The sequence below is a fragment of the Neovison vison genome, chromosome 1 (assembly GCF_020171115.1).
Source record: "Neovison vison isolate M4711 chromosome 1, ASM_NN_V1, whole genome shotgun sequence".
Lineage (NCBI taxonomy): Eukaryota > Metazoa > Chordata > Mammalia > Carnivora > Mustelidae > Neogale > Neogale vison.
Window position 1 is genome coordinate 22079365 of NC_058091.1, and position 17412 is coordinate 22096776.

The following is a 17412-nucleotide window of genomic DNA, read 5'->3' on the forward strand; positions in this document are numbered from 1 at the left end:
AAGAATCACTCTATACTTATTTACTTAGAGAAGTGCCTGTTTGATACTGTTTCCTGTTCCTTATCTTAAAACTGTCAAATAAGGACAAAATATTCCCAGCTTCTGCTTCAGTATTTAAATATTTATTTGATTAACACTTTCAGTAAAGCATCACTTTTATGCTAACCTTTAGGAGGGAAATCTGGGTGTGAGCAAAAGGCTACAGTGAGGAAAAGGGGCCAGAAGGTAACCACTTAATTCCAATAACACAATCTTGAGACTTTTTTAAGCTGGAAAAGAACCCCACTTATTTGGATACTCTGAAATGGGTGCAGTCATAACTCAGTGCCACCACTGAGTGAACAAATACGGAATGTGTTAGACTTCATCTGTGTGCTGTCAGCACGCCGCCCCATATTTCTGATATTAACTAGAATAAATCCATTCATATACCATATTCATATATCATCCCCACTTCTAAAAGCATTTCTCCCCATAAAATAAAAATGACCATTTAAAATCTGCAGATGGTTTAAGCTGTTGTCTCAACAGTTAAGACTTAAGACTAAGAATGAAAATTTTGATAACGCTTTCTAGAAAAAATGCTTTATTTAAAAATACGATTTTTTTAAAAAAAAGAGACAACTTTTATATACAGTTACTTAGTTTAGAAACAGTCAAAAGCACAATAAAATAAACCCAGATTTAGAAATTATGATTTGTAACATGTATAATACTGATGCTAAATAAGATCGCTTAAATGTATGATTAATTCTTTCTGGCCCATCACAATTCAATCATTCACATTTGTTAAAACCAGTGGTTTGGGACTAAAGAAAAGGTTTCGTGTGAATTCCTTCCTCTTTGGGAAGGGCAGCCACTCTTACTGGCAGATACACAAAGGCAGAGGCCGGGCAGTGTGTTCGTATTTCTTTGAGTGTCTGTGTGCCCCCAAAATAACATGTCTTACCATTTTTTATTCTCTTTTTCTATCTTCTTTGAAATTTATTTATATGTGGCCATAGTGCCAGGTCATCTATACTGGGCCTTTTTAAAAGTTAATTTTTTGAAAATGGAAGTCCTTAAGCACAAGGAGCATGAATTGTTCTCGAGAGCCCAGTGCCCTTAGGATATCAACATTCAACATGATTTTGGTCTCTAAGTCAGCACTCTGAGCAGCTATGAACCAATGTTTTTAAGCATGGTACTGAAATATTTCAAAGCACATTCAAATATTCACATATCTTACAGAGATTTGTAACAAAACAGGAGAAATGGCTTATCAACCAAAGTGCTGTTAGCTACTCTATTCAAGAGGCTATCCTGATTTCACAATCCGAGTTCTTAAACTTTTTTTTTTTTTTTAAACCAACTAGTTATTGCTTCTCAAACAGGGGAATGACAGCCATCTTCCTGGAGTGTCAATTTTATTCAAAGATTCGGAGAGAAGTTAAAAATTTTTCTACTCCTAAAAAGTTCTGTTGCATATATTCATAAGCAAAATCAGAATAGTTTTAAAGATCAAACACACTACTTCAAAGAAATTACAAGTTGACATTTTAGACGACGCCCTCATACCCCATCTCCTATGAGGAGTATTTCAGTAGTAACATCTATGAATCGATGACCTAGGAGACCCTGATTTCTGGAAGTGTAGCCAGGTCCTTACAGATAGTAAATACAAATAAAACTCAAAGTCTTGACTCAATTCTCTTGAGTTTCACTTTCAAAAATAACATAATTCTCTTATAACATATAGTCCTGTCTATACTGACTGGGAAGAAAGCCAAGGAAAAAAACTCTGGACTGTTTATTTCCCATTGTTTAATAGTTAAAGGAATACTGCAGTCAGAGAAGATTGCTGCCTTACAAGTAAACATACGATATATGTCATAAAAAATAGAACTCTCGAATCCAAAGATCTGAACTTGACCCACCAAAAATAATGGAAACAGTAATTGTGCATGGTTTTACCTTCTTTCAGATTCACATTAAATTATATCGTCCCTGCTCCTACTTCCCTTTTTGTTGAAGAGGTAAACATGGTGCCTTTCAGAATTATCTGTCATTAATTATATTACCTCCTTTAAAACCCCCAATCCACCAGGGATTCTTCCTCAACCCCAAAGAGATCCTTTCGGTATGTCAAGGGGGGAAGGGCGTTAAACCCAGACTGCCTGCCAACAACTACTACTCACCACAATGAAAGCCAATGGTCATTTCTGTATAAATAACATCTATAAAGAACAAAATGAAGTTGCCAATGAAATTGTGTGAGCCGAATTTGCCAAAAAAAAATTTTTAAACAATGGGTCAATTTCATAAGGCCATGTAAGGAAATCATAATTTGTAAATCAAGTTGTCATCCAACACATTTAATAATTAAATATAGTTAAATATGATATTGGATCAAAAATGACCCTAGATAAGGATTAATCTCATTAATCCCACAACTTAATGAGACCATCCCAACCACACGTTATGACTTTAGAGGTTTCATGAGGATGCCACACTGCCCCTATACACACTTTATCATGAGCTTTAAATCGACTGTAGAGTTTTGTGGTCTTCCAGTCCCAGATGTTCAATTTTCCATTGCCATCTCCTGAAATCACATAGCTAGAATGGGAAGAGAAATAAATTCAAATTGTTAAATTCACCTTGATTAAATTGTTAAATTCACCTTAAACTGACAAAATGGATAAGAAACAGGGAGTTTATCTTTTTCATGGTAATATAAGTCAGTGTGAACACACAATGCTCAGTGAGAATAACAGAGTAGAGCTTAAAGCAGTCTATGATTTAAACTTCTACCCAAAACACTCTCCCCATCGAGCTACCAATCTGTGAGTAAAAAATGGATTAACCTGGAAGGTTGGGAAACCCAGGGGCCACAAGAGAAGCAGTATCCAATCACTCTTTAGAGAGAAACAGTGCAGTTTCTCTCTAAAAAGAGAGAACCGGCCTCACACAGCGCAGGGGACACCTGTTCTACTGTAATTGGACTCAACCACCTTCATAATTACTTTTTGGCTTCAACACTTCTGAAAATGTTTAAGACTAACTCGGAGGCAGGAGTCTACGGTATAATTCCTATCCTAAATATACAAGGTTACACAGACTTCTGGATTACTTCTCCTTATATATTTTAGTTAAGAATGAGGGAATGAATGCAGAGTTTTACTCATAGAGAGACTTTCTCCGGGTTTCACAAACAGTGCAGCCTAGAAAGACTCAAGAGCTGGATTTGAGGTCTCACCACAGAAAAGCTGCAGGAAGTTTTTAATGTCAACACTGCAAAACAGAATTAATTCTGCCAGCGTTTGATCACAGCCATCTAGTGATTACAGAAAAGCAGAGAGAAAACATGGCATAGACTGTATGCACAGGAACTTATGCTGTGGTTAAAGGGCACAGGACTAAGCAAGATAAAGAGACCCATTGAAGAACTTAAAAAAGCTAAATGTAGTTTTCATAACTTGTTCTTGTCCTTCCATCAGGCGTTGTGACAATCTGCATAGTAATCATGCGATTACGTATGGGACAGTGATTTTTAAACTGTTACTATTTGTACAACATTGGTTTATGTCATCACATTTGAATACGAGAATATAAAAGAAAATTTAAACTTACCTCATGTCTGGTGAAAAGTCCACCTGACAAGCATAACCCGCTACCATATGGCCCTTAAAAATTTTTTTCTTATTCAATCTAAATCTGTTCTGTGCTCCAAAAATTAAGATTTGGTTGTCCATCGATTGGCAGGCTAACCATTTCCCTGTGAATTCAATAAATGAGACATATTAGAGCAAGACTGAAAATTCTGAAAAGACTTTTTATTTTCAGTCTGTTCAGATGTTAATATTCTTTTGTTCCCAATTGCTTTATAATAATAAGAAAATGAATTTACCATACCAGCTATAAAGTGTTACAAATCTGTCACTGACAAGAGGGATTTATATATAAAGAAGTAATGGATTTCGCTCAAATAATCCCATATCATTGAGCACTCTTCATATAAAAGCCTTTTTTGTTTGAATAAGGATATGTAGAAATTCTGAGTTTAGCATGAACAAAACTAAAGAAAATTTTATGAAATGAAATTAATTTTAGGAGTAAGCACAGACAAGAGAACCACGGGGGAAAAGAGACTTATCTGTTAATTATGGGAAAAGGAAAGATTAATGCTAGGTAAGAAAACCTAGGATTATTAAATAAAACCATACAAAAAAGAGGTATCGGAACTGTTCCTGAAAGGCCAAACTGCTTTTATCTACCCAAGATTCACCGAAGTCTCTAGAGCCCAAACTGCAGTTCTCTTCTTGCATCCGACATACTTGCACACTTATTAAGGAAGGGAATGCTCTTAACAATATTCAATCTGAGAGGGTAGATGGCCTTGTTCAAGATGGGCACAATATTTGTAACGGGGAGTGTAAAAATTACTACATAAGGTGTAGAGAGAGACAAATGTGACGGTATACAACGTGGTGGTTATCAAAATCAGACCCAGTTAGGTGGCTCTTCTCATAAAAATCATAGGGTGCTTGACAAAAATGATCACTGAGCTGCCTGTGGCAGATGCCTGGATGGAAGAGCAAAGGATTTCTTGCCGCCTCTTCCTTGCTCTACACTCACAGGAGCTATGGGAGTTAACAGGGGCCTCGGTGACAGTGCTGCCCAGACATCAGACCGTCTACTCCAACACCCTCATGGACAGGGCTGAGTCAGTACACTGTCAGGATATCTGCAGTATAAGTTACTTCGTACTTAGAAGGCGATGCTCTATTGAACAGAAAACAGTCGTAGCTGGATTTATCTTTTTTATTTTGCCTGAGAACATCTTTTATAGTAAATTGCTAAAGTATTCTTATTACGGGGAACAAGATCAAAATTGTCTATCCTCTGAAAGAAAAAGAGCTCACAATAAAATCACTAAATGATTGAACATGATTCTGCTGGAAAGAAAATTATTAAAAAAACAACAACAACAACAAAACCCTTATTCTCAGATGGAATGTTCCGTCAGTGTTAGCTGCAGTTCACTGTTTCTCCTCCTCCTTCTTCTTCTCTTTATTATTATTTTTAAAAACAAGAGAATGGGTGAGGTGACTCACAGATGAAAACCAGTGACTATTTTTAATATCGAAAAGGTTTCCTTATACAAGTACGGCCCTGTGACAGACTTCCCCTAGGAGGAAACGGCCAAAGTTCTTTTGAATACAGAAATCACACTTTGTCTTAGAGGCTCTTTTCAAACCACATTCTACCTACTTACTCACCGTTTGGAGACAAAGTCACCGCGGGCATCGAGTGCATACTGGGCTCTGCTATATACTTGAAATCCACAGGGATGTCCCTAAAATTTAAAAAACAGCTTCTCAGAATTAAGTAATTTCTAAAAAAGTACCTTTGGAAGAGTTCTCTCCTAAACTAAAGAGATATTCTTGAGATTATATATTTAATTAACCTTTCATGAGACTTCCTGGGAGGAAGGAAAAAAAAAAAATCACAAAATGGCCTCCTGTTGCCTGTTACCAGTCTTGTACTTCACAAGTGCCTTTCCATGATAATTATAACAGTGTTAGTGACTTAGTTTTCCAACTCTATTTGACTTAAACTTTGGCCTTTATGTTAAAAAAAAAAAATGTCTGTGATTGAAGTCCTCTGACAATGAACTCATCCAAAAATGTACCATGGTAGGCAGCAGCAAGATGTCTGAGGCAAGCCTACAGGGAGGGAGGTGTTCTTAGTTTACCTGCCAGTCAGCCTTAACTTGTTAACTCTGCAAGCAGGTGAGAGGGTTAAAGAGGCTTCGGCAGTGCAAGGGGATAGTGGGCAAAGCTATAGAGGGATCTGCAGGCAGGCAGAGCCCATCTGGAAGTAATGAGATTTCTGAATGGGTAAGGGAGATTTCCTTTCCTGGGTACCTGGTACCCAGGCACCGGGGCATCTTCTATTATTCTACATGTATATGGTGCAGGAGAATAGTGCATTAAAGAAATTCTTAGGGGCACCTGGGTGGCTCAGTGGGTTAAGCCTCTGCCTTTGGCTCAGGTCATGATCTCAGGGTCCTGGGATCGAGCCCCGCATCGGGCTCTCTGCTCAGCAGGGAGCCTGCTTCCCCCCTCTCTCTCTCTGCCAGCCTCTCTGTCTACTTGTGATCTCTCTCTCTCTCTGTCAAATAAATAAATAAAATATATATATAAAAAAAGAAATTCTTATATGAGTGACACAAAGAATAAAACAAAGACAACAAAAATCCAAAACTAGTCACCTAGAGCCGTGAAAAAGTTCCAAATGCCTTTTTAATATTCTCCATGAAAAAAAAAAATCTCTTTAGTAATTCTGAAGGATCTTGGTCTTGTTGCTTTTCGTGAGTGACCAGAAATGTCTTTTTTACAGAGTAACGTGTGGAAATCTGCTGAATAACAGAATATCAAGCAGCACTACCACTTTCTAACTATGGTTCAAGTTCCAAAGCTTTGATTAGTTAGAATAACAATAATTATAATAATAATTTGCCTTTACATAAGGATATTCTCTATCCATCTATCTACCCATCCAGAAGAAGCAAATGATTAGAAAAAACTTCTATGAGACTGTTGGTTAGAACAAAGTATTTTTAGGTGTAACCTGGGGAACAGTATCATTTATCAAATTTCCAACCCTTTATTCCTCTCTAAAATACCAATGAGAAGTGACATTCAAAATAACCCACATGTATTGAAAAGAACCTCAGTATGAAAAAGGTTCAACTGTTTTTTCCTCATATAAAATTATTTGCCAATAATAATCAATAACATAGATTAAAACAGAAGAGCATTTCTAAATTAGCCAGAGTCTAGGTTCAGATCAATCAATGTTTTCCTAAAAGTAAACAAACAAACAAAAGACTATATACACAATCCCTTATTTCAAGGACTGGATACAGTGAGGTCTAGAACAAGAAATGGGTCTGAGCACTCTGTGAACATTGTTAACTGCTAGTGAAAATGTCTGCTGGGCATAGTTACATTTAATAAACGCAACACTATTTTCTCATTAGAAACTAATTCAGTATAATAAGCTAGTAATTTATATCTTACATATAATCTTCAATCTGGAAATGAACTCTTTGAAAAAAACCTTAATAAAAAACAGTCTGAGGGGTTTGAAGTGGCGGGGGGGTGGGAGGTTGGGGTACCAGGTGGTGGGTATTATAGAGGGCACAGCTTGCATGGAGCACTGGGTATGGTGAAAAAATAATGAATACTGTTTTTCTGAAAATAAATAAATTGGGAAAAAAAAAAAAATCTGTGAAATTTTAGGCACCTGGGTGGCTCAGTGGGTTAAAGCCTCTGCCTTTGGCTCAGATCATGATCTCAGGGTCCTGGGATCGAGGCCCACTTCAAGCTCAGTGAGGAGCCTGCTCCCCCCCACCCGCCTACTTGTGATCTCTCTGTCAAATAAATAAATAAGATCTTTTAAAAAAAATCTATGAAACTTTAAAGATACAAGATAAACAGTAGGATCAACATCTGTCAAAGTTTCTTCTAAAAATATTTTAATGTAATAAATACCTTTGGGAAAAAAAATGTCTATGATACCTCATGAATCCAGCCAATTAGCATACCAGGCTGTTCAATATCTAATGATAACCTCTTATTCTCCTTTAAAATTGTCTAATAATCTTAATAATATAGCATTGTTTATGAAAACCAGGTTTCCCTTAGTTTGTTTTCTTGTATCATTGTGCTACTCTTAGCAGGCACAGGGTGTGAAAGTTTGGCAAACATCATCCATCTGAGGGTCCTAGTAATAAGAATTTTCCTACTGTTGGGGTCAGTTTTCACTTTGAGGTGGTCGGAGCCTCCCTTTCTGCAAGCTGCCAGTAACACTAGGAATCACCTTCACGGATGGATGTATGTGGTAAAGGTCAGCCCTAGGGATACTGAGGTGATTTTGCTTCCTATTTGGCTTTGTAGCAAGACTGATGCTCACGTTTCCTTCTGACTCACTAAACTGGATGCAAGTTACCTTCTCTCCCCACTAGACCCTTCATCATCTAACTAACCAGCCATATGATTAAGAATGCAAGACGTGCATATTTTATGTAAGCCTCACGGTATGCATGAGGCAAAAACTTACTGATACACAAAAGAGAAACAGAAGGAAATCAAAGCATACTACTATAGAAAAATCATCAAATCACAAAGGAAGGGAGGAAGAAAGAAAGGAACAAAGGAACTACAAACAACCAGAAAACAATGAACAAAATGGCACTAGTAGAAGTCCAGACCTCTCAATAATTACCTCAAACGTAAATGGACTAAATTTACAAAAGACTCAAGTTAGTTGAATGGAAAAAAAAAAGACCCAACTATATACTGTGTATAAGAGACTCACTTCAGTTTGAAGGACTGACAGTGGAAGGATAGAAACCATATTCCTTCCATGAAAATGGAAACTAAAAGCCAGGGTAGTTGCTATGCTTGTATCAAACAAAATAGACTTTAAGCCAAAAACTACAATAAGAGACAAAGAAGGCCATCAATTCATTAAGAAGATATAACAAATACAAATATTTATACACCCAACATCAGACCACCTAAACACATAAAGCAAATGTTAACAGACCTGAAGGGAGAAATAGATAGCCAGCAATACAATAATACCAGGGGACATCCATACTCCATTGTCAACAACAGACAGGGCATCCAGACAGAAATAAGGAAACATTGCACTTAAATGACACATTACACCAGATGGTCCTAACTGATGTATATAGAACATTCCACCAAACAGAGCAGAATACACATTCTTCTCAAGTATGTATGAAATATTCTCCAGGATAGATCATATATGATGCCACAAGACTATCTTTAATATAGTTAAAACTGAAATCATATCAAGCATCTTTTCTGACCACAAAGGTATGAAACTGGACATCAATTACAAGACAATTGGAAAATGTACAAGTATGTGGAGATTAACAACACACTACTAAACAAAACATGGGTTAAAGATGAAAACAAAAGGGAAATCAAAACCTATCTTGACACAAATGAAACAGAAACACAACATACCAAAACTTATGGGTGCAGCAAAAGCCAGTGGGAAGTTTATATTGATAAATACTTACATTAAAGAAGAAGAATCTCAAATAAACAACTTAACTTTACACTTCAAAGATCTTGCCAGGAAAAGAAGAACAATCTAAGACCCAAGTTAGCAGAAAGAAAAAAAATACAAATGTCAGGGAGAAAACACATGAAATAGGGACTAGAGATAATAGGAAAGATCAATGAAACTAAGAGCTGGTTTTCTGAAAAAGAAAATTAATAAACATTTAGCTAAACTAAGAAAAAAAGAGAAAAACAAAAACAGAAATGAAAGAGACATTATGACTGATAACAGTGAAGCACTAATGGTCACAAGAAACTACTATGAACAATTATATACCAACAAATTAGAAAACCTGGAAGAAATGAATAAATTCCTAGAAACACGCAACTTACCAAGACAGACTCATAAGATATAGAAAATCTGAACAGACCAATGATAACTAAGGAGATTGAAACAGTAATCAAAAACCACAAAAAATGCCCAGGACCAGATGGCTTCAGTGGTGAGGTACAGTAAACATTTAAAGAAGAATTAACAGTAATCCTTCTCAAACTCTTCCCCCCGAAAAAAACAGAAGAGGAGGGAACACTTCCAAACTCATTTTTTAAGGCCAGTATTACCCTGATGCCAAAGCCAGAAAAAGACACTACAAGAAAACTATAGGCCAACATCCCTAATGAATATAGGTGCAAAAATACTCAGTACAGAGGCGCCTGGGTGGCTCAGTGGGTTAGGCCTCTGCCTTTGGCTCGGATCATGATCTCGGGCTCCTGGGATTGATCCCCGCATCGGGCTCTCTGTTCAGCAGAGAGCCTGCTTCTCCTCTCTCTGCCTGCCTATCTGCCTACCTGTGATCTCTCTGTCAAATAAATAAAATCTTAAAAAAAAATACTCAGTACAATTTTAGGAAACTGAATTCCACAGTACATTAGAGGAATCATATACCATGATCAAGTGGGATTTATCCCTGGGATGCAAGGATGGTTCAATATATACAAATCAATGAAATACAAATGGGAATGATAAAAAACATCATACAATAATCTCAAAAAATGGACAACATTCAATATCTTTTCATGATAAAAAGTCTCAATAAACTGGGTACAGGGGGAACGTAGCCACATGTGACAAGCCCACAGCTAACATCATACTTAAATGTGAACGGCTGAAAGCTTTTACTCAGGATCAGGAAGGATGTCTGCTCTAACCATTTTTAGTCAACGTAGTACTGAGTGTCCTAGCCAGAGCAATCAGGCCAGAAGAAAAAGGCATCCAAATAACAAAGAAGTAAAACTGTCTCTGTTTGCAAATGACATAGTATTATATATAGAAAACCCTAATGATTTCACACGCACACACACACACACACAAACTGTTAGAACCAATAAATGATTCAGTGAAGTTGCAGAATACAAACTCAGTATTAAAAAAATCAGTTGCATTTCTAGACACTAACAATGAACTCTTGGAAAGAGAAATTAAGAAAACAATCCCATTTGTAATAGCCTCAAAAAAACAAGAAAATACTTGGGAATAAATTTAACCAAGGTGAAAGATCTGTACTTTTCTTTTGCTCGTCATATTTCGCTGACCAATGTTCTAATTTCGAAAGCACACGCAGGTGTTCTTAGAGCTCTGTAACTGCTGCTTCATTTAAATATTTACCAATTTCGTTTAAACCAGTCCACGTTTTAAAATGGAGCTGAAATATCATCTGAAGATAGAAACATCTGAAAGTTTAAGTATAATCAAACTGTGTATAAACAAAACAAGTACACGGATATGTTTATGCTTCAGACTATGGTGCAAGTAACGTAAGGCGGCTCATATAAAACTTGAGGTCTGTATGGGATTCTTGGCATGTATCATCATTTCTGATGTAAAAAAGATCTTAGTTATGAGACAGTCTCAAATCTTGGACTTTAAGGATGACATTAAAACTGTGGATAGAGGGGCGCCTGGGTGGCTCAGTGGGTTAAGCCACTGCCTTCGGCTCAGGTCATGATCTCAGAGTCCTGGGATCGAGCCCCGCATCGGGCTCTCTGCTCAGCAGGGAGCCTGCTTCCCTCTCTCTCTCTCTCTGCCTGCCTCTCTGCCTGCTTGTGATCTCCGTCTGTCAAATAAATAAATAAAATCTTTAAAAAAAAAACAAAACAACTGTGGATAGAGTACACAGCTGGCGCTCCATGAGTGGGGGCAGTCTGAAGAGGTTTACTGGTGGTGAGCGGGGGACAAACTGCAGTTCAATCACACGAAACCTTCAATTACCCAAATTTCCCTGACGAGGGTTAGGGACCTGCTCAGTTCCCCAGAGAGACTCAGTTTCAGAAGCAAACTCCTGGCTTCCCACTTCTTAAAGCAGAGCATCTTCCGGGGTGGGAAGTCACACTTTTTAGGCCCTGCAAGGCTGTAACCACGGCTGAGCTGTGTTTTGCAACGGACTATAAAAACGAGCTGGGCGCCATCCAAACATTCCTTTGAACAAAAAGACTCTTACATATTTCTTCATAAATAAATGAAAAAACATGATCTATGATACTTAGTGAAATCAGTTTTAGTATTTCTTTAGGAAAGTTTTCCTTTCTCTCTCAAGGAAAGCAAAACTAACCAACATATTCTACAAATAAAACATTTGATTTTTACCATTATGTGTTAGGAATGGCAGGACACAATGGGTGATGGCCTGGGGCCATTTTCGGTACTGAATAATCATAATGTAGACATTTAAAAACTTAAGAGATTTTTAAGTATTCTTTCTTTTTTGGGGTTGACTCTGAGGTCAGGGTCTAATATTTAATTCCAATGGTGAATAACAGGGTCTATACATTTGTGGGTCCTACATCGCATCAGTCATTTTGCAAAGACAAAGTACCTAATAAACAACGAAAGGCAACACAATATAAACTTTTCACCAATGCAAGAAAAATGGCTCAAAATATATAACCTGTAGATAGACTGCTTGAAGACTATGAAATGTAGCATGTCTAAAGTTTTATTTCCATATTCTGGGTACTTAAATGTTTAAAACAGTTTGGTTGGCAAGCCAGATATCGTAGTTGTGGAAATATTCACATGGTTGCCTATTAGCAGGCTTTTCTTTGGCTACATATTTTTAAATTGCTTGATATAACTATAAATCAGATATTCTACTGACAAACACTCACCATTCCCAAACTCTTAGGCTCTTATCATCGGATGTGCTCACAAATCTCCTGTTCTCGTCAACAAAAACAATGGTGTTGACGGCCCCCAAGTGCCGGTCATATTCCTGAACAATTTCCCCACTTCGAATGTCCCACTGTAGATCAAACAAGAGAAAAGGTAAAGACAGAAGTGGAGCAGATGTGAAAATAAAGACCAGAACTATGGAAAGTGAAGAAAAAGATCTCTAAACATAATGACTGTTTTCTACTAAAAACAGACCATTAGCAGCAAGCACTAAACAAGTTAACATTCCTTATTCCATCCCCTTAATACAACATAAACTATAGGAATCTTAATAAAAAATATTGTAAAAAAGATTTACCTGCACAATCTTTTTATCAGACATACCAGCTACAAAGAGATTTTGCTTATCTTCATCGGGATTAAATTTGACACAATAGGGCACTTTTCGGTTTGTAAATCTTGATATACACTGTCCTAAAACCAAAGACTCAAGTTAAAGTAGGAAACAGAAATTTGACCACTTCAAAGACAGCCCGAGGATTAAAATCTAGAGATCATTTACTTAATACATTTTGGAGAAGGCAGACTGCTTGTTCCTTACTATAAACTCTAATGTTCCTTTTCACAGATTCCTTATGATTAAAAATATTTTTTTCAAAAGTAAATCTGGATCATCGACTGCAGAAGAGAGAAAGTGATTATGATGGGGAGCCAGAGTTGAGAACTACTGTGGGGTAAGCGCAGGGGCTCTGGCATCAGAGAGACGTTGGTTTAAATCAGTTCAGCCACTTACGAGCTGTGTGGCTCTGGAAAAGTTCCCCCTTTAAGCCTCAATTTCTTCATCTATAATAATAATAGTAATTATATGGCTATTTTTAAGAATTGGATGTGATGCTGGATACAAGTGCCTAGTACAATGCCTGGTAAACAGTAAGTGTTTGATAAATATTAGCTATTATCTTTACCCTTAGAACTTGGTAAGATGAAAGATGGTCTTCTAATTATGCAAAATTATAGTAGCCACAATGTACTAAAATAATTAACATCTGTGAATACATTAAACCACCTGACCCGTGGGTCTGTAGACAGACTTACTTTGTAATTAACAGGGGCAATTAATTCTGTTCATCAGACATTTATTGTGCTTCTACTATGTGCAATGCAGTGTTCTTGGTGGTGGAGGGGAACAAGAAGATAATTAACTCATCTACGGAAGATTTCAAATTTGCTTGCCTATCAGGATGTTCGCTTTATAAGTTGCATTTGATAGAAACAAAGGTTCAGAGTAAAAGAGCTACTTATGTAGCTGAGTTTGAAATCTATGAACATTTCATGGTATTAGCTGACAGTCGATGATACAAGAATGAGCAGCTACAGAGGCACCATTTTGCCACAGAAGAATGCTCAATGTTCTATGATTTATACATGCTAATTTGTAAGATAAATGCATACTGGCATTAGTATAAGTGAGCTCTTACCTGTCTCTGTGTCCCAGAGCTTAAGGTACCTGTCGTAAGCTGCGCTGAGGAACTGCGTCCCTGCAGTATTAAAGCAGATGTCCCTAACGGCTTTGCTGTGGCCTAAGGCAGGGACAACAGAAATGGAAGTGAGGGGAAGGATTTTCTCTTAAAACAGAAACACCATGAGAGAAATAGCATTTGCAAACCACCCTGTGAGTCTGAATCTCTGGAATCCTATCCTGACTTACTGACGCAGAATATGGTAGGTGTGGGCTTGGGAACCTAAGTGGTTTTTTATTTCTCCTTCAGAAAGCTCCCTAGGTGTTTCTGATGCCTAACATTTAGGTAAGAGCCAAGAGAAAAGATCTAACATTTAGAGTTTGTCAAAGAAATATTTTAATATGCAGTATACATAATTGATGACTAAGCAGCCAAGAATTTAAGGAAACATAACAGACCAATTATTGCTAACAAAAGAGGAGGGCCTAGTGACATTTGGGAGGTTCGTTCTCCAGATTATTCACTAAGTGAAACAAAGCGACCCAATCCTAAAGTTCATGGAATCATAGCTCTTCTCCAATACCTGCAGATTTCTGTGATCAAGTTACCAGGTTTCAGAGAAGTGACTTCAGAACCTCAAGAGACTAAGTCTTTTGGAATCTAACATTAATGTCTATCTTGTTTTAAGATACCATCTCGACAATAAATTAACTTAAAGGTGCTTTGCTTGGAAACCAGTCTGCCAGACCAAGCCACTCTTTTGAAAGTTACAGGGACGAATAAAATGTGGCTAAATCAAAGCAGAAACTTCTGTTTTTTACCACCCCTCATGACCAAGACTGACGCAATATGGGTTGCATGAATCGTCAGCCACACACAGCAGCCCTGGACCGCCATCACCAGTGAATTCTTTTTTTTTTTTTTTCCAATTTATTTATTTTCATACCAGTGAATTCTAATTGGGCTATGTGTGACAGTAATTAGGGATTCTTTTCTTTTCTCCCCCCGATTTATTTATTTATTTTCAATTTATTTATTTTCAGAAAAACAGTATTCATTATTTTTTCACCACACCCAGTGCTCCATGCAAGCCGTGCCCTCTATAATACCCATCACCTGGTACCCCAACCTCCCACCCCCCCCCACCACTTCAAACCCCTCAGATTGTTTTTCAGAGTCCATAGTCTCTCGTGGTTCACCTCCCCTTCCAATTTACCCCAACTCCCTTCTCCTCTCTAACACCCCATTGTCCTCCATGCTATTTGTTATGCTCCACAAATAAGTGAAACCATATGATAACTGACTCTCTCTGCTTGACTTATTTCACTCAGCATAATCTCTTCCAGTCCTGTCCATGTTGCTACAAAAGTTGGGTATTCATCCTTTCTGATGTAGGCATTCTTTTCTACAGCAAGAGTTCCCTCTTCCAAAACTGGTCATTTCGTTTTCCACTGAAAAACTATCTGCTGGTTAGATAGTTTCTCCATCTGTCCGCTATGGAGACCAAGTCCATTATGCGTACAAGATGGAGACCAAGTTCACTATACATACAAGATGGAGACCAAGTCCACCACATGTACAAGATGGAGACCAAATCCACCATATGTACAAGATGGAGACCAAGTCCACTATATATACAAAAGGCATTTTGTTCCCATCTGCTGCTTAGAGTCTCCCTGTAGAATGCTCTGGCACCTTGGGCAGTATTCATTTGTTCAGCAAGGTCCCAAAATTCTAACAAGGCATGCAGAATGGACTCCCACTTATCTAAAAACAGAGCCACTACAAATCACACAAAAATTCAGTAACGTACAGTTACATTTGGAAACGTAACCGACCTTCACATGAAATCTCACAAAGACAGTAAACTATCGTCTACCCAAAAGGCTAGTTGGCCACAAAGCTGTTCTCTTTTTGGCCTGTTTTCTCCTTCAAGGAGTTCGCTCAGTCTTATAATTTTGTGTGCTTTAGCTGCTGATTCCTAACCTCTTTTCGAAGCTCAACACCAGGCTAACTGCTCACTGGACATGTGCATCTCCATACTCCAAAGGCAGTTCAGGTTTAACAAGTGACACGTCGTCATTGTCTTATGTCCCCTCTCATGGCCAATGGCACCCCGTTCAGTCAACCAGCTGGGAGTCACCCTAGATTTCTGCTTCACTCTTATTACTCACATTCAGTGACTAAGTCCTGCTGATTTTAACTCTTCATGGTTCTTTTCCTCACCATCATCTGCTTTAGGCCAGGCTCTCATGGTCTCTAATCCAGGCCAATGACATAACCCTGTCATTTGTCTCCCTGCCTGCAGGCTTGCCCTCCCAGGACATCTTCGTACTACCACTGTGACTTCTGTAAACTTCAGATTGGACCGAATCAATTTCCTCAAGAGCAGTTTAATGGCAGGCTTTCCAAGGCCCTCTGCATAGATTCTCCACTCCTCACTGATGGCACCCAAGGTCTGTCATGCTCTGCTTCTGGTTATACTGCTGTTCCCTCTTGGCACATCTCACCGTGTCCCCTCCCTGGTAATTCTGCATTATACCTGGCTGTCCCAAAGAGCATGCTTTCTCAGACCCCTTTCGCTTCTGCTCTGCTCTCTTTTTTTGTCTATGTGTCTATGTGGAAGGACATCCTCTTCAAGACTCAGTTTGAGTCCTTGAAGACTTCCCTTCGTTAGCAGTGTAGTAACATTATGGTCAATGATGGAGTTTAAAAAGTTTTTCCAAACAGATTATAGACAGAAAAGAAAGGAGTATTACCAATAAATGTTCGCAGACAGCGTCTGTCTCCATAAACCTCCCAGAGCTGGGGAAAAAAACACACAGAAATATTAAATTGAATACAAGACTTCCATAGAATGACAAGTTTCAAGCAAGAGCAACAACCATCTGCCAGCTATGTGTGTGCATGTCTGCGGGTACTGGGATTTAACCAAAGGCATCATACATTAAACACACACACACACACACACACCCCTGAGATCTGACAAAGATACAGCAAAATATCAAGAGCACTTAGGTGGAGCTGATACAAGTGATCTTCCCTTTCTTCTTATTCTTTTCTATATTTGACATATTTTCCATGATGAAAAGTTTCTATTTATGTAATATGAGCTACTTCCAGAAGAACTAAATGTTATTTATTTTTTTTTAAAGATTTTATTTATTTATTTGACAGAGAGAGATTACAAGTAGGCAGAGAGGCAGGCAGAGAGAGAGAGGAGGAAGCAGGTGCCCTGCGGAGCAGAGAGCCTGATGTGGGACTCGATCCCAGGCCCCTGAGATCATGACCTGAGCTGAAGGCAGCGGCTTAACCCACTGAGCCACCCAGGCGCCCCAGAACTAAATGTTATTAAAACTGCCATGTTTATAACATTTTGGTACTGAAGACATTTTTTGAACTTTCTAAAGTAACAAAATATTATAGAAGCTATATGAAAATGATGATCTAAAGTATAATAGGCTAATAATTCTCATCATACCTAAAGTGAATTAATACATACAATAGCTTCAAAACTCCCTTTATTCTTTCTTCTTTTTTTTAAAGATTTTATTTATTTATTTGTCAGGGAGAAAGAGCACAAACAGGGGGAGTGGCAGGCAGAAAAAGAAGCAGGCTCCTCGCTGAACAAGGACTCCATCCCATGCAAGACTCCATCCTAGGACCCTGTGACCATGACCTGAGCTGAAGGCAGACG

The 17412-nt window shown here is 38.0% G+C and overlaps 1 protein-coding gene across 1 annotated transcript in view; it reads right to left on the reverse strand.

The window, feature by feature from the left end:
- Nucleotides 1–569: 569 nt before the first annotated feature.
- The window catches only part of CDC40 (cell division cycle 40), a 51027-nt gene continuing 34184 nt past the window's right edge, over nucleotides 570–17412 (reverse strand). The window contains exons 10-16 of the mRNA XM_044244418.1: nucleotides 16475–16520; nucleotides 13734–13835; nucleotides 12614–12729; nucleotides 12252–12385; nucleotides 5262–5338; nucleotides 3613–3757; nucleotides 570–2598 (exon numbers count right to left, since the gene is read on the reverse strand). Coding sequence (XP_044100353.1) covers nucleotides 2421–2598; nucleotides 3613–3757; nucleotides 5262–5338; nucleotides 12252–12385; nucleotides 12614–12729; nucleotides 13734–13835; nucleotides 16475–16520 — 798 coding nt within the window. The 3' untranslated portion in view covers nucleotides 570–2420. The remainder of the gene's footprint in view (nucleotides 2599–3612; nucleotides 3758–5261; nucleotides 5339–12251; nucleotides 12386–12613; nucleotides 12730–13733; nucleotides 13836–16474; nucleotides 16521–17412) is intronic.